Source organism: Schistocerca serialis, chromosome 2 (assembly GCF_023864345.2).
Source record: "Schistocerca serialis cubense isolate TAMUIC-IGC-003099 chromosome 2, iqSchSeri2.2, whole genome shotgun sequence".
Classification (NCBI taxonomy): domain Eukaryota; kingdom Metazoa; phylum Arthropoda; class Insecta; order Orthoptera; family Acrididae; genus Schistocerca; species Schistocerca serialis.
The window spans coordinates 369,840,907-369,859,485 of record NC_064639.1 but is presented as its reverse complement, the minus strand read 5'-3'; the positions used below and the strand labels follow the sequence as shown (position 1 = coordinate 369,859,485).

At 44.0% G+C, this 18,579-nt stretch overlaps 1 protein-coding gene across 2 annotated transcripts in view; it reads right to left on the bottom strand.

Annotated features, from left to right (window-relative positions):
* The window catches only part of LOC126455553 (cubilin-like), a 686,613-nt gene that overhangs the window by 96,701 nt on the left and 571,333 nt on the right, over positions 1-18,579 (bottom strand). For both annotated transcript variants that reach the window (XM_050091307.1, XM_050091309.1), the window contains exon 8: positions 16,846-17,060. In XM_050091307.1, the coding sequence (XP_049947264.1) occupies positions 16,846-17,060 (215 nt within the window). The remainder of the gene's footprint in view (positions 1-16,845; positions 17,061-18,579) is intronic.

The following is an 18,579-nucleotide window of genomic DNA, read 5'->3' as shown; positions in this document are numbered from 1 at the left end:
CATCGACGGCGAGTATGGCAGCTACCTGAGAGGAAGCCACGCTGTTCCAGTGTTTTGGAGAGGCAAAGCAGTCTTCACTCTTGAGGTCATGCTGTGGGAAGCCATTGGGTATGGCTTTAGGTCACGGCTATTAGTGACAACTATATGTCACGGACAACTTGCACACTTGTAAACCGATAGAGGTGGCGCAGTGGTTAGCACACTGGACTCGCATTCAGGAGGACGACGGTTCAATCCAGCGTCCGGCCATCCAGATTTAGGTTTTCCATGATTTCCCTAAATCGCTCCAGGCAAATGCCGGGATGGTTCCTTTGAAAGGGCACAGCCGAAATCCTTCCCCGTCCTTCCCTAATCCGATGAGACTGATGACCTCGTAGTTTGGTCTCTTCCCCCAAAACAACCCAACCCCACACTTGTATTGTGGCATAATAAATGAAAGTCAGATTCGCACCTTACATGAGAGCTTTACACATCGCAATGGGAAGGTGAATGTGACACCTAACTTAATTTGGCGGTAATGAGCAAATTTGCCTATCAGTATGCAATGCAAAAAGGGATGACACTCAATTGATGGTAATTAACACTCTGTTCCTATAATGCATGTTTGAGCGGAATGTGAAACAAGCAGCGAGAGGTGTTTTAGTCTGGAATTCAGAGGGACAAGGGCAAGGCCGTGCTACAGGGGGTGCCACGGAAACAACTGAAAGAGGTGTCCCAGGCGGAAAGTCAACTACCGACCAGGTGACTCAGATGGGGAGAGCGAGTATAATGGCCCACCTGAGGGAGGACACAAAAAAAATCTTTTAGAAAACTGCGTTTCGGAATTCCAAATGGATTCGAAACAAGACCAGTGGCGCATTTTCGATCACGTGTCCAGTGAGTGGTACACACGTGAGAGAGTCAATGTATGCATTTAGGCGCCGGCCGAAGTGGCCGTGCGGTTCTAGGCGCTACAGTCTGGAACCGCGCGACCGCTACGGTCGTAGGTTCGAATCCTGGCTCGGGCATGGATGTGTGTGATGTCCTTAGGTTAGTTAGGTTTAAGTAGTTCTAAGTTCTAGGCGACTGATGACCTCAGAAGTTAAGTCGCACAGTGCTCAGAGCCATTTGAACTTTTTTTTTTTTTTTTGCATTTAGGCGTCTGGAACGGGTACAAAACGTCCGATTGGCGGAAACGCGGTGGGGAGGAGAAAGGAGCCAAAGTTTCGACGCAATTTAATAGTAGGGACCTTGCGATTGGTAGACAGAGAGAGAGTTTCCATTTCCACGATATAAGAGGAACGTTCCTATTGGTTGAAAAAAAAAAACCGTGACGTGACTAGCGAAAGAACCCAGGTGGGAGACAGTTCGGCTATGAGTAAGACAGAAATTTTAGATGACTCTTTTCTGAACTGGCGTCAAGTGCAGAACGGAGCGCATAATGCTCTGACGATGCAGAGGAATAATTTGTGTGAACACTGCGTTCACAGCGGCTGATATCCAACTAGAAATTAGCTGTAGCATTGTTTGGCTCCAACTGTGGAGAAACGAACCATCCTATTAGTGAACTGTTCTTGCGAGAACTGAGAGAGCATTATAATATGCACGCTGCTCCAACCATGCGGGTGTATATCGCCACATTCTAAGACTAGGCATGAGTACACGTTCCCTCGCTTAACGAGAAATGGCTCTGAACACTAAGGGACTTAACAGCTGAGGTCATCAGTCCCCTAGAACTTAGAACTACTTAAACCTAACTAAGGACATCACAGACATCCATGCCCGAAGCAGGGTTCGAACCTGCGACCGTAGCGGTCGCGCGGTTCCAGACTGAAGCGCCTAGAATCGCTCATCCACCACGGCCGGCGCTTAACGAGAAACATAGGGAAAGTTTCCGCCGGAAAATTCAGCAAAGGTCTAATTAGTTTTATAGGAATTTCAGCGGAAGATGGCGGCCTAGAAGACGACAGCTCATCGCAGCTTAAGGTAAATACCACGTGCACAGGTGTAAACTTGTTGGTTCACCAGCTTTTGTCCACTGTATACTTGAGCGACCTTAGGTAATCTTTTGCTCAATTTCTCACGTAACTAACCATCCACCATAGACTTGATTGTCATCCTGAAAATAGTACCAAACTTTGAACCGGAATCGGACGATTTTCGTAGTGCTGACCAACATCATAACGTAAGTGTACGAACAATTTTGTAAAGAAACTTCTAGATAAAGTTTAATATTGTCGTTTTTAGGACTATTTAACCTTCTGAGAGTTAATATTTAATATTGTTGTATTTAGAATTATTTCACTTTTTGATTTTGATGAGATGCGTTATTCTAACAACTGTTTTATGTTGTCACATTGAAAACTGTGTAAAAGCGCGTATTTTTGAGTTAATATTGCGACATTAAACATGTAATTTCAACTTACACAGTTGTCTTCAATACTAGAATAAGCAAACCATAAATATTGCACCTTACACACTTACGTGATTTCTTTCATACAACAGAATCATGGCCGCGCGGAATTAGCCGAGCGGTCAGAGGCGCTGCAGTCATGGACTGTGCTGCTGATCCCGGCGGAGTTTCGAGTCCTCCCTCGGGCATGGGTGCGTGTCTTTGTCCTTAGGATAATTTAGGTTAAGTAGTGTGTAAAGCCCGCATCTCGTGGTCGTGCGGTAGCGTTCTCGCTTCCCACACCCGGGTTCCCGGGTTCGATTCCCGACGGGGTCAGGGATTTTCTCTGCCTCGTGATGGCTGGGTGTTGTGTGATGTCCTTAGGTTAGTTAGGTTTAAGTAGTTCTAAGTTCTAGGGGACTGATGACCATAGATGTTAAGTCCCATAGTGCTCAGAGCCATTTGAACCATTTTAGTGTGTAAGCTTAGGGTTCAAATGGCTCTGAGCACTATGGGACATAACTTCTGATGTCATCAGTCCCCTAGAACTTAGAACTACTTAACCTAACTAATCTAAGGACATCACACACACCCATGCCCGAGGCAGGATTCGAACCTGCGACCGTTGCGGTCTCACGGTTCCAGACTGTAGCGCCTAGAACCGCTCGGCCACCCCGGCCGGCGTAAGCTTAGGGACTGATGACCTTAGGAGTTAAGTCCCATAAGATTTCACACACATTTGAACATTTTTTGAACAGTATCATGGTGCTACTTTTTAACAGGATAATGCTCTTTCGCACATGGCATCTGTCTCTATGAATTGTCTGTTTCATGTTGAGGCACTCCTATGGTCAGTAAGATTCCCAGATCTTGCCCCAATAGATGGTACATGGTACCAGCTTGGACATCGGGTCAGTCTCAGCGCCAGTATCCAAGATGTAATGGACCAGTTGCAACAGTTGTGCGCCAGCATGCCTCAGGAGAGGAGACTACGGCTTTGTGACACCTTTCCCAAACGAATCAGAGCATGCATTCTGGCCAGAGGGTGCAATGTCATACTGATTAAGTCGGCTCGCACTACAATGATGTTTGTAAATCTGACACGATTTTATAATCACAAAAATGAAACCATATGCCGTCTCAACCCATGAAGATACATTTCCGTTGCTCTTCCTCTTCACGGCGGAGAAAATTTTTTATCACGCGGCGTACATTTTGCGATGTACGGCGAAACAGTTACCGATGTGAGCTTATGTTGTTAACGTTCAGAAAAGCGAAATGAACATACACATTGGATACGTATAGCGAATAAATTTTATTATAGAAATAGTAAACAGCCACTCAGTTGCAAAATGGAAGGTTTATTAAAACCCCTTTACTATTTTTTCAACGTTTATAAAAATATCTTGGAAAAAAGTTTTACTGCTGCGCCAGTCGCGTTGTCCACACAAATGTACCGCTAAATATGTTAAGCACATCAACTTTATTCCAATACACATACAAGCAAATACATCTGCATACACTTCAAGTCAATAAACTAAGAACAAAACATTTTTTTCTTTCCGTTTCACTGCCCAAGAAACAGATTAAAAACAGTTCCAATCAACCGGTGCGGCCAAGGTTTGAGGTGATTCTTCTTTTCTATAAGCAAATACAGAAAATAAAAATAAAAAATCCTACAGGAATATTCTCTGTGCGACACAAAAAGCTCACCGAGTTTCGAATGAAACTAGTTGACAATGACCGGCACTTAACATAATTAATATTACCCACATAGTGCGAGTTAAACATTGGCCTACGGCTACTATCATCAACAACCAGTCACTACAACAAGCTACTGTCAAGTAACTGCTGCGCGCCGGCCGCTGGTGGCCGAGCGGTTCTGGCGCTACAGTCTGGAACCGCGCGACGCTGCGGTCGCAGGTTCGAATCCTGCCTCGGGCATGGATGTGTGTGTTGTCCTTAGGTTAGTTAGGTTTAAGTAGTTCTAAGTTCTAGGGGACTTATGACCTCAGCAGTTGAGTCCCATAGTGCTCAGAGCCATTTGAACCATTTTTGAACTGCTGCGCTTCACCAGAATAACAAGGTATTTTCCCTGTTCAAATGACGAACCAAATCAGTCACGCTCATAACGTAATAAAACGAGGTGAGCTTCTTTATAGCAATGACTCTTTCTGCATAGAATTAACATATGAAAATGGATCTCGCCTTTAGAGAACACATTTATACACCCAGCATGCTATCAAACAACAAGCAAAACAGCCGGCCGAAGTGGCCGTGCGGTTAAAGGCGCTGCAGTCTGGAACCGCAAGACCGCTACGGTCGCAGGTTCGAATCCTGCCTCGGGCATGGATGTTTGTGATGTCCTTAGGTTAGTTAGGTTTAATTAGTTCTAAGTTCTAGGGGACTAATGACCTCAGCAGTTGAGTCCCATAATGCTCAGAGCCATTTGAACCATTTGAACAAGCAAAACAAGTTGCTCTATAACCTCGAACGTTCCATGCATATATAACTTTTTAACCAATCCACCCAGTGCACCGCTTGTTGTACACTGCAATGGATGCAGCCGTCGCCTACTCAAGCTCGCCTTCCTCTTGAAATGTAGAAGCTCCTTTGTCTGCCTTCACTGAACTCGTCGTTGTCTGGCCTCGGAAAAAGACACCACCTGCTCGATCGTGTTGTTTACGTCTACGCATCGGCCGCCTTCCGCCCTGCGCGTTAGCGATGTCCCATTCACAGCTCCTCTGCAAGCCAGCTTGTAGAAGGTTTCTCATTCTTGGCCATGCAGCAAAAGACTCCCATTCCGTTCGTCACTGCTCCATCTCGGCCACAGTGGTGCTGGCGGTATGACGCCAGTGAGACGCGCCATCAATTACGACTCTCTGTCCGTGGGCAAAACGAATGTGCGGATTGACAGGAGTACAGAAGGAGGAATATATGATTACATACACCGACGGAAAAAATTGCATCACCAGAAATGTACAGTATTTAAACCCCGGGAATACACTTGTCTAAGTAACGTATTTAAGTGATTAATATAGCAAAATGTTCAAAAGTGTGTGACATCTTATGGGACATAACTGCTAAGGTCATCTGTCCCTAAGCGCATACACTACTTAACCTAAATTATCCTAAGGACAAAGACACACACCCATGCCCGAGGGAGGACTCGAACCTCCGCCGGGACCAGCTACACAGTCCATGACTACGGCGCCTCAGACCGCTCGGCTAATCCGGCGCGGCATTAATATTGCAAGATCACAGGTTAATGTAAGAGCGACGTAAGCCATTGCAAATGTGAAATTCTGGCACAATAGTAACCACCTGAATGTTGAATGAAAGCATGCAAACTGCATGCGTTGTGTTGTACAGGTACCGGATGAGAGTTTGTGGAAAGAAATTTCATGCCTGTTGCACTTGGTCAAACACTACAGGGATGGGTAAGGCTGTTTGTGGATGACGTTGGAGTTGTCGTCTGATGACGTCACGTATGTGCTCGAATGGAGACAGATTTGGTGATCGAACAGGTCAAGACAACCTGTCGTCACTCGTTAGAGTATTTTTGGGTGCATCTACTGTATGTAGGTGAGCGTTATCCTGTTGGACAGCACCCGCCGGATTTCTGTTCATGAATGACAGGATAACAGGTCGAATTACCAAACTGACGTACAAATTTTCAGTCAGGGGCATCAGAAAAGACAGCAGACCTCCACCCTGCCCTTCAATGAGCTCCGCTTGACATCACTGAATCGCAAATGGCGATGGTCTGAGGTCAGTGGAATGCACGCTACAGGAGCTATCCTTGAAGTAACCTATTTGTAACAGTTCGTTGTGTCGCTGTGGTGCCAGCTGGTGCTCACGTTGCTGCTGCAGATGCAATACGACACGCCAGAGTCATACTCTGAACGCAGTGGTCTTCCTTGTCGGTACTGCCACGTGGCTGTCCGATCCCGGTCTTCTTTTCACTGTATATTCACGTGACTATCGCTGCCAGCAGTCATGTACAGTGGCTACATTCCTGCCACGCCTTTGTGCAATATCGCAGAAGGAACACCCTGCTTCTCGTAGCCCTATTACACTATCTCATTCAAACCCATACAGGTGTTGTTAATGACGTCTTTGTTGCCTTAAAGGTATTACTGACTAATATCAACTCACCACATCGAATCTCAAAGGTGACTTAACTCTCACGACCGTTACAGTGTATATTTAAAGAAAATCTGATTTGATGCTAACGCCACTCTTATGCAAGTAGTGTGAAGTTTGAATAGATGTAATCTTTCAGATGCAGAACAACGTCAGCCAACATTCTTTTATGTCGCACAATGCCTTGTTGGTTTTGCGACTCTCTCTTCCGGCAGTGTATTTATGTGATTTGGTGGTGTGTCAGTTCATGACTAAATGTTACCTGTGTGTGAGTGATCTACAGAACAGGCTGTCCAAGGCGTCAGTTGAACACCCTCTGTATCAAGATACGTCAGTACAGCATGGGCAGTATCCGATCTTATGTTATCTTGTTGAAAGAAACGGAGATATAGAAGACAGAGTATTCTGAGTGGGCTTAGGACTTCAGAATCAGCTGCTGTCGAAATTAATAGGTGGGCAAATCAGAGGCGATTATACGTTGTATCTAGCAACATCCATTATCTGCAGAACTCCAACAAGCAGAAACACATACTTGTCTGTTAGCAAAATTAGAACAAGCTGTACTGGTCACGTGTCAAACAGTAATCTTGTATATTGTCAATAGTGGACCATCTTGTGTATGTGCACTTAATATTATTTACGAATAGTTAGATTCATACTTCAAAAGCACAAGAAAGTTTCCTCTGATGGGTTTACTAATAACGTGACTGTAACCATCGAATAAATGAAGGACTTGGTGGAGTACAATGTACGAAATTTACTCTACACAGAACGATTCCTCTGGCAGCACAATCGAAACAAGTAAGTCGCCAGGTCCGTATGGGTCCCGATTAGATTTTACAAAGACAACTCTACTGCATTGACCTATTACCTAGCCTGTGTTAATCATGTATCTCTTGCCCAGCGCCAAGTGCCAAGCGATTAGAAGAAAGCGCAAGTGACTGCTGCATATAAGAAGCGCAAAAAAAAACGGACCCGCGAAATTATAGACCAATATCCCTAATATCACTTTGCTCTAAAGTCCTTGATACATTCTCAATTCAAATGTAATAAATTTTCTTGAGACGGAGAAGCTGATGTCCACGAATCAGCATGATTTTAGAATGCATCGCTCGTGTGGAACTCAGCTTCCATTTTTCTCACAGTATATACAGCGGACTATGTATGGAGGGCAACAGGCACGTCCCATATTTCTAGATTTCCGGAAATCAATTGACACGGTGCCTTATTGCAGGCTCTTAACGGAGGCACGTGCATATGAAAGAAGTTCCCAAAAATGGTTCAAATGATTCTGAGCACTATGGGACAACATTTGAGGTCATCAGTCCCCAAGAACTTAGAACTACTTAAACCTAACTAACCTAAGGGCATCACACACATCCATGCCCGAGGCAGGAATCGAACCTGCGACCGAAGCGGTCGCGCGGTTCCAGACTGAAGCCTCTAGAACCGCTCTGCCACAGAAGGTCCCAGATATGTGAGTGGCTCGAAGACTTGTTAACTACTAGAACCCGTATGTTGTCCTTGATGGCGAGCGTTCGTCAGAGCTAAGAGTACCCCAGGGATCCCGACGGAAGTGTGAGACGACTGCTATTATTTTCTGCACACACAAATAACTGACAGGGTGGGCAGCAACCCGCGGTTGTTTGCTTATAGTGCTGTGCTGTATGGTACGGTGTCGAATCTGAGTGACTATAGGACGACGCAAGATGCCTTAGACAAAACTTCTAGTTAGTGTAGAAAAACGGATGTTAATGGGGATAAGAAGGGAAACAAAGTTATAATGTTCGCACACAGTGTCCTGCTTGACCGAGTCACATTGTTTTAGTACCTTCGCGTAACGCTGCGAAGCTATGTGAAATGGAACGAGCTTGTGCGGATTGTGGTAGGGAAGGTGTATGGTCGACTTCGGTTCATTGGGAGAATTTTGGGAAAGTGTGGCTCATCTGTAAAGGAGACAGCATATGGGTCGCTACTGCGGCGTATTCTTGAGTACGGCTCGAGTGGTTGGAATCTGTACCAGGTTTGATTAAAGGAATACATCAAAGTAATTCAGAGGCGGGCTGCTTGATTTGTTACCAGTTGGTTCGAACAACATGTAAATGTAACGGAGATGCTTCGGGAACGCAAATGGGAATCACTGGAGGGAAGGCCAACGTATTTTCGAGGAACGCCATTGGGAACATTTAGAGATCCGATATCTGAACGACTGCAGAACGATTCTACTACCGCCCACGTACGTAAGGACCACGAAGATAAAGAGAAATTAGGGCTCATGCGGAGGCATATAGACAGTCGTTTTCCCCTCAATCTATTTGCGAGTGGAACAGGAAAGGAAATTAGGGGTATGGTACATGGTACCCGCTGCCACAAACCTTACGGTGTTTTGCGGTATATGTATGTTAATGTTGATATCAATGTATACTTCTTTTCGTCGAACATCACAGTAGACATTACTGTTGTATGGCCAAGCAGCTTTCTCCAATCTGGTACGCCAAGGAACCGTCTATGGGATATCACTAACGACCAGTGCAGAGCACGACCTCTGTGTGAACACAAACAATCTGGCAGAGCGGCTGGTATCTCTTCCTAGGCCAGAGGATGGTGATTCCAGTGGAGGCCGAGCAAGGGGCTTCCGTGTTTGAGGAGGAACACAACCTACTTGTTTTAGTAGCCGACGACTGCGTCTTACTGGTTCAGTGATCCAACATAGAGTACAGTGGATAATGGAAGCGGTGCATTGAGAGTACTCCTTAAAGAAGCATACTACGCAGGGAATGTCAGTGGTTATAGTGCAACGCCGTAGCACTATGGGTGTGCGAATATCTTTCATAAATGCGAGAGTCATTTTCATTTGATAATTACATGCTGAGACCGTGACTGATTTGTGTGTTTTATTATAAAATAGGTCACCTTGTTTTATTATGCAGTGAGCGTAACCGATTTGGTTCATGCCATTTGTACAAAGAAAATACCTTGGTATTTTTCTCTATGAGACTGAATTATTTTCTTGTTGTATACTAGATTGTATTGTGGTAAATATTTAGGGAGACCTGTAGTTACTTGACAGGAGCTTGTGGTAGTGACTAGTCGCTAACGTGAGCAGGAATAGAGCAATGTTTGATAAAATTACATTTATTAAAATTATATTTTATTAAAGAATGACACGGGCAAAGACTCCGAGGACACAGAATAATGTTTAGCTGTGTGCTGCGTAGGTGATCTTACTTAAATCTAAGATCTGTCTCAGTCGCCAATGTTTAATTGCAGACGCTACACTTATTTTCTTTGCCTGTCTCCGGCACAAATTTTATCTATTATTGTCGTTGCCTCATTGCATATATTGTGGCAACCTCGATTTAATTCTGTTTCACTGAACTTTTCTTCAGCGTGCTGAAGACATTTTGATTATTATACTCTAGTTCGTTCCGTTCTTCAAGAATTATTTTGGATTGAAAATTAAGTTCTGTTTTATTTTTATTGTTGTGTTATTAAGAAGATTTTATGAGTAATAATTTAGTTATGAAACTGAGCCCACGCTTGCACAGCCCGCAGTCCAAACCCGACGCCATCCTACTCCTACGCTACACTCTATAAGCACAAGAAGTTAGATTTCGGTTCACAATTTGTTAAATGCCTCCTGTGGGCGGTTCCATGCATTACGATCTCCTAATACGGGTACATGCGTTTACGTTACTTTAGCATGTTTTTTGTTGGATGTCTCAAACTTTCATAACGCCGCTTTCGTGAAAGAAAATTTTTTCGTGAAATGCACTGCACAAACTCTTTCATTAACCTGTCACACACATGTGTTGATACACCTTATCTGGAATTTCGAGAAATGATAATTTTGTTTTGACATATGAACTTGGTTAAATGCGTCAAATCAAAGAGAATCTGTCATACTTACACAAACACGAATTGAAACCTCAAAAGACTACAATATGTAAGAGGTTCCCTTCATTTTAGTGACATTAGTCAAAATATCTGTTTATTGTAGAGTACTGTAGTTTCTGTGAGGTAGCTTTGGATTACACTTAGATAAAGACATCTATTGTCAAGAAAACAAGAAGACATTTTCCGTTCGATAGCAACACTGTAACCGAACTGACCGAAAATTTCAATTAGTTAAGCGATCATCGTTTAAGATTTACGGGATTTGCAAGAATTCATAAGCAATGTGTTCAAAGAATAATTTCATTTTGATTTCGGAAACATCCTGTAATAATCATTTACAAACAACATTAACGATGTTGGAGGGCCCTCTGCCTCTATGCAGTGGAAAATGGATATTTAAATATTAATATACACACAGCTGAAGTGAATCTTATCTTAAATTGATGGAGTGGTAGCATGTAACACCCGCCGTAAAAGAGAGGCTCTGGAAACCCAACGGCGCCGGCCGAAGTGGTCGTGCGGTTAAAGGCGCTGCAGTCTGGAACCGCAAGACCGCTACGATCGCAGGTTCGAATCCTGCCTCGGGCATGGATGTGTGTGATGTCCTTCGGTTAGTTAGGTTTAATTAGTTCTAAGTTCTAGGGGACTAATGACCTCAGAAGTTGAGTCCCATAGTGCTCAGAGCCATTTGAACCAAACTCAACGGCAAATAGGTGGAGAAACGACAGTTGTAGTATATGCAGAACCAGTACTCGTGTATGCCGATATTCTAAACCTGGGCCACTTGGAGGACGTTTTCACGACTCGGCGGCGTGGTATAATAGAAGGGGGCAGTATGGGAACACTGAAGCGAAAAAGCGCTCAGTAGGTGGGGGTCTCCGAAAACACTCAGCATTACCATTCCCAATGACGCCTGGGTCTTCGCCTTTTTTCAGCATTGGCGAATCCTAATGTTTCCACAGCACTGCAACAGTTCGTACTGATCTGGTATAAATGTCATGTCCGTCAACAGTGCACCATCATATGACGCAGTGGTGAGATGGTGCAGGAGCTTCAAACATGGGTAAACAACTGTGGATGACGACCTTCTGTGTCATAATGGTTAACCCAGCACTCTTCTGTGGTGATTGGTTCTGAAACAGAGGTAACATTTCCGCTGCACCTCGGTTCTTTCTGCATCCTAAATGGATGAGAGCAGTCGCGGAACCTATCGACCGGGGTAACTTTGTCATGTTCCAACTGACGTGAAAGAGTGACAACTGATTCATGAGTTATTTCCACTTTCTCTTCCTTCACAACGATTGTAGTGGGTCGGTCTCCGAAGACCAGACTCTCCATTTCTTTTTTCGATTCTCACGTCTTCAGAGATAGTCGGCTACCTCGGACTTCGTCAGCCACAGTTGTTTACCCATGTTGGAAGCTCCTGCACCATCTAACCACTGCGTCAAATGATGGTGCACTATTGACGGACGTGACATTTATACCGGATCAGTACGAACTGTTGCAGTGCTGTTCGCCTTGAAATTCAGAAAATGGATTATTGCAGGATATTCCACTTTCTAGAAAGGGCTACCCTAATGGTCTTGCCTCATCTATTACGGCACTATACTCGCGGTAGTTCAGGGTTGGAGACATATACACAATAACAAGCAAAAAATTAAGTCATTCAATTACTAGCGTGCAGCCACGTTAACCTAATACCGTGTACCTTCCACCCATCTTCAGAGCAAGCCTACAGGCTGAAGCTACAGCACTCGCTCCGTCCTTTTCAGCCCTCGGAAGTTGTTAGCTTCAGCCTCAAGGCTCACTCTGAAGATGGCCGACAGGTACGTGGTCGAAATATTAGGAGGACAGTTTTATGTGGCTGCAAGCACGAAACTTAATGGGATAGTCATTCCGTCGCAAAAACATGAGGAAGCACAAAATAAAAATGTAATTACGCAGCTTTATGTTTTGCAAGGTGATACTTAAAATTTTTTCAACCCTTTGTATACATTTTTAAGACTAAAATGTGACACAATTTGTCGAACTATTCAGACAGGCGTATCTCCTAGGCTCTGCATCTGGAAGGACTCTGACAGGCAGTGACTGACATTAGTGAAAACTGTACTCTCCCAGTCTCTGTGACAATGGCTCGCGGATATTATGCTAGTGTGAAAATTATGGGACGGAGAAACTTTCGCATGGTGCGTCACTGCCAAGTAACATAGCTCGATGAAACTTGGACCATACGTAGAAAGAACATCTACAGTACAGTATAGAAAGTAACTGAAAGAAATACGTAGTCAGACGAACAGAAATAATTTATTCAAAGATAATACGAGGGCAGTTCAATAAGTAATGCAACACATTCTTTTTCTGAAACAGGGGTTGTTTTATTCAGCATTGAAATTCACCAGGTTATTCCCCAAATTTTTATCTGCACAACACTATTTGTCAACGTAATCTCGATTCAATGCTACTGCCTTACGCCACCTTGAAATGAGGGCCTGTATGCCTGCACGGTACGATTCCACTGGTCGATGTCGGAGCCAGCGTCGTACTGCATCAATAACTTCTTCATCATCCGCGTAGTGCCTCCCACGGATTGCGTCCTTCATTGGGCCAAACATATGGAAATCCGACGGTGCGAGATCGGGGCTGTAGGGTGCATGAGGAAGAACAGTCCACTGAAGTTTTGTGAGCTCCTCTCGGGTGCGAAGACTTGTGTGAGGTCTTGCGTTGTCATGAAGAAGGAGAAGTTCGTTCAGATTTTTGTGCCTACGAACACGCTGAAGTCGTTTCTTCAATTTCTGAAGAGTAGCACAATACACTTCAGAGTTGATCGTTTGACCATGGGGAAGGACATCGAACAGAATAATCCCTTCAGCGTCCCAGAAGACTGTAACCATGACTTTACCGGCTGAGGGTATGGCTTTAAACTTTTTCTTGGTAGGGGAGTGGGTGTGGCGCCACTCCATTGATTGCCGTTTTGTTTCAGGTTCGAAGTGATGAACCCATGTTTCATCGCCTGTAACAATCTTTGACAAGAAATTGTCACCCTCAGCCACATGACGAGCAAGCAATTCCGCACAGATGGTTCTCCTTTGCTCTTTATGGTGTTCGGTTAGACAACGAGGGACCCAGCGGGAACAAACCTTTGAATATCCCAACTGGTGAACAATTGTGACAGCACTACCAACAGAGATGTCAAGTTGAGCGCTGAGTTGTTTGATGGTGATCCGTCCATCATCTCGAACGAGTGTGTTCGCACGCTCCGCCATTGCAGGAGTCACAGCTGTGCACGGCCGGCCCGCACGCGGGAGATCAGACAGTCTTGCTTGACCTCGCGGCGATGATGACACACGCTTTGCCCAACGACTCACCGTGCTTTTGTCCACTCCCAGATCACCGTAGACATTCTGAAAGCGCCTATGAATATCTGAGATGCCCTGGTTTTCCGCCAAAAGAAACTCGATCACTGCCCGTTGTTTGCAACGCACATCCGTTACAGACACCATTTTAACAGCTCCGTACAGCGCTGCCACCTGTCGGAAGTCAATGGAACTATACGAGACGAAGCGGGAATGTTTGAAAATATTCCAAAAGAAATTTCCGGTTTTTTCAACCAAAATTGGCCGAGAAAAAAAATGTGTTGCATTACTTATTGAACTGCCCTTGTAATTACACTGCAGTCACTGTGATTTATGGCTCTCCCCTAGATATTCCACAATGTGAGACATGGTTCTTAACAGGAGTGTAATTATCACGGACAGCATTGGATTTTGTGGAACGGGCTCCTATGTTGGTCATAACATTAATCCACTACTGTGGTTGACAATTACTGGATCGTTGTGGATGCATAATGTTGGACGTACCCTCGTATGGCGAGCGGTGAGAGCACCTAATGCACCGAGGAATTTTGTAGAACATAATCGTTTTGGTGTTCCACGTGATAAGGTGTGCGAAGGCATAATGTTGCGTGGGCATACTGACGTCCAAATCTTTGAACAAGGTACAGAACCGTCATGGTTATAATGACATAGGACTTTTTATCCATGTGCATCTTTTCCATTCGGTCATGCATGACAATGCGCGACCCCATCGAACACCGTAGGCGAACGAGCTATTCCAACAAGAGGGTATCTGGCGAATCGACTGGCCTGCTCGTTCCCCGGACTTATAACCTGTCGAGTATGTGTGAGATGGATTAGGCTGACATACTGTAGCACTTTTGCATGGACCAAATATCATGTAGCAGTTGTCAACAGCTCCTTACTAACTTTATAAGGGAATGGGCAAGTTGTGGCGCCCTGAAAATATTCTGAGTTCGGAGTTGGCGTGGCCGCATGGGCCGCTTGGCAAGCCGGGTCTCATCAGCAACCGTGTGGTGCCAAACATTAGTCGGAGCAAGAGGGGTAGCCCCAGCGCGTCGTCCAGGCTGACCACATGGCTGGGAATTCCATGTTGACTCTGTGTTGAGGACTGTGCTTTGTGTCGATGAAGGAGATGTGTATGCTTGGAGTGACAAAGATGGCGGACTTTGTGAAACCATAAAGGCAGACATTTCACAGTTCATGTAGAAATTAATAGTAGCCAGAGGAATCGTGATACCTTAAAAAGAAACATGTACATAACCATTATTTGCACGATGATTCTCATGGTGTAATCAGATTTTCAATATCTTTATTAGTTTATAGTTTAGTATCTGACTGTAAATTATACAAGTAACACCCAACAACGAATTTCCAAAATATAAACGGTTCATCCGATTTTGTCGATCGACATGTATTTAGAAAGCTGTTAGAGTAAACCTAAATTGATATGAATTACAGGCATGTACCTTGAATAGTACACATGTTATTGGAGGTCAAAATTGCTGATTACTATTGATCGCATCAGCCGATAAGTACTCCAAAGTTACTTGAGAAACGGTAGCAGCATGCTTATAAATGTGTTTATACGTCTTTGTCTTTTTTTATACCAGATACATACTATTCATGAAAAAATTGATCAAATATTTACTGTCTTTTGAAAGCACAGAGACATTAGGCTACCGGCCTGCTTTTGTTTCTGTTCCTTTGATATATGTTTAGTTGATTTGTTTATGTATTTAATAATGCGTGTTAGAGCGTGTTTATGGTGCAGCGATAGGAATATTTATGCGATTTCAAATTATTTAAATGTAAATCCAATATTTAGTATGTATTTCAATATATTTGTGAGTGTATGTTGGCTTGGATACGTGGTGGAAGCGCTCTAGCCAATCACAGCGTTCGTTACTATGGTAAGCTACTACCGAAGTCAATGGAGAGACTGTAGGGAAGTGGGGGAAGAGCATCGGGTCACACAGGACACGGGGGGGGGGGGGGGGGGGGGGGGTCGTCTTGTTGGACGGGAAGGTGTGACGGACGGTCGCAGGAAATATTTGGAGGGTGTTGAGCAGTTTGCGCGTGGTCGCGGTAGATAGAAATATTTCGTAGTGCCGACTTGTGCATTTGTGAGAATTCTGTGGCTTCTGCAGTGAAGACGTAATATTCGTTCAGAAGCGAATATTTCGCGAGCTATGTTGTTGCTCATAACTAATTACGTGCAGTAGGAATCTATTGTTTCCCTGTCATTCAACTTATATCTTATTTAATTGCTGGACCCTCGACACCAATAAGGGTTTTACAGATATAAATGGCATTCTTATTGGTTCGTCTGCTATCGTACTCATCATTTAAATTAGTTAAATTGGTACCTGCAGATTTTATTTAATTGCAATCGTTCATTTATAAATTTCTATATTACATTCAAAATTCGCAATTGCTGAGTGATAGGAACCTTCGACCATTCTGTTCATGTGTATATTCATATTGTATACTGTAGACTCAGTAGTATTTGGCTCGTAATGCGGCAACTACGTATCCCAGCCCCTAGACAACGAAACAAGCCAAAACTTTTAATATTTCAACTCTGAGTCTGAGGGTACGTAGTTGAGGCCACCGCATTTTTTTTTTTTTTTATTTGAAAGCCCGCAACCTTGTAGTTAGCAAGGCAGCATGTTGCAGAATGTATCCTAGTCCTTCCTTGGTGATCACACACGCTATTAAGAACCAAGATCAGCCGTTTGTATTTTCTATGGAACCATTACGAATCGCAGTGACTTCAGTGTAATCATTGTCTTTGAATAAAAGAGTCATTCTGTGCGTCTCATTGCGTCTTTATTTCAGTACCTTCTGTACTACACTTTAGTACTTCTACACATGTGTGGCTCACGTTTCATCCAGCTACCTTACTTACCAGTGACACATCTTGCGTAAGTTCCTTTTCCCTCAATTTTCACATAAGCACATATGTTACCTTTCGTTTCACGTTAATGTTCGGTTGGAGTCAGGGCGTCCAGCTTTGTCTGTTCACTTGTGCATTCCCGGGGCGGTGTGACGAAGTGAGCTGAGGTATGGACTCACCTGTGGCGTGGCTGGCGTCGCCCGGCCCCTGGAACTGGAAGGAGGCACGGAAGCCCTGTCCGGGCCAGCGCGAGCGCGCCGTCAGCTCCACGTAGAGGCTGGAGCCCGTGGACAGCACCTCAAGGTGCGACGCCTCGTCGCACAGCACTGCGACGGCCGCCGCCGACGGACTGGGGCCGTCGAAAACCGACACCATATCCGGGCTCTCCAGGCAGCTGCAACAGGTGCGCTGGTTCTCAGGTCCCCAACGGTACACTCACGTCGGAATCTTTTTTTGTTTTCACTGCCTTACGAAAGTTTATCAGAAATTTATGAGCATATTATACTTACGGACGAACAAGTGAAGAACTATACAAACAGTATGTAAACTTCGAAATATGCTAATCTCTATGTGATGTTCTATTCCTTTATTTAGCCACCTAAGAAGTCACGTTCAGCCGCCTCCTTCTTCCTCCACCCGTATCTCTAACTGAAATTTATTGGATCGTCGAATTATTAAATACGAATCTTATGCTTTTCTGGAGGTCTCAAAGACCCAGCATCTGTTCGTAGGGTCACTAACCTGTAAGCATGTCAACACCGTAAGATTGGCCACAGTAAATAAAACCTGACAAACATCTCTTCGCGCGGGATTAGCCGAGCGGTCTGAGGGGCTGCAGTCATGGGCGGTGCGGCTGGTCCAGGAGGAAGTTCGAGTCCTCCCTTGGGCATGGGTGTGTGTGTTTGTCCTTAGGATAATTTAGGTTAAGTAGTGTGGAAGCGTAGGGACCGATAACCTTAGCAGTTAAGTCCCATAGGATATCACACACATTTGAACATTTGAAACATCTCTTCTGTGTAGTAATGTCTATTACACAGAAAGGTTATCGTGCATATTCAGAAAGAAACAACAACACAAAGTGCTTGGAAAACTTAGAAAGGATAAGACGAACTATTAAAAAGGACACACCGATACAAATTGTAAGTCAAAGTGTTTAACAATCTACAAACTATGAAATGTAACGTTCGATATGGTAGCGCCCTCACACAAAGTCCCGCCTGAAAACTAGTATTCAACGTTATTCTGTAGCACCAAATCTCAAATACTTCAATTCTATTGTTTTCCGGTTTTTCCATGATCGAGGTCTCAGCACCATACAATGCTGAACTCCAAATGTACATTCTCAGTAATTTCTTCCTCAAATTAAGATCTCTGTTCGATACCAGCAGACTTCTCTTGTCCTGGAATATAGTACTTGCCAGTAGTAATAAGCTTCCTACGTCCTCCATGCTGTGTCCGTCTTGTTTTTTTTTTTTTTCTTGTCTAAGTAGCAGAATTCTCTAACATAGTCTACTTCGTGATCCCCAATTGTGATGTTAACTTTCTCGCTGTTCTCATTTCTGTTACTGCTCATTACTTTCGTCTTTCTCCGATTGACTTTCCATCAATAAACTGTACTCATTAGACTGTTTATTCTTTTCAACACATCGTGTATTCTTCTTCAACTTCACTGAGGATAACAATGTCATCAGCGAATCTTGTCATTAATATCCTTTCACTCTGAATCTAGCTGTTGAATCTTTGTTTTATTTCCATCGTTACTTCTTCGACTAACGGATTTAACAGTAGGAGCGAAAGACTACAACAGTGGATTACACCACTTCTATTGCTCCACTGTTGTTGTTGGTTCTTGTACATATTGTATATTACCCGTCTTTCCATATAGCATAAACCTTTTATTCTTATAACTTCGA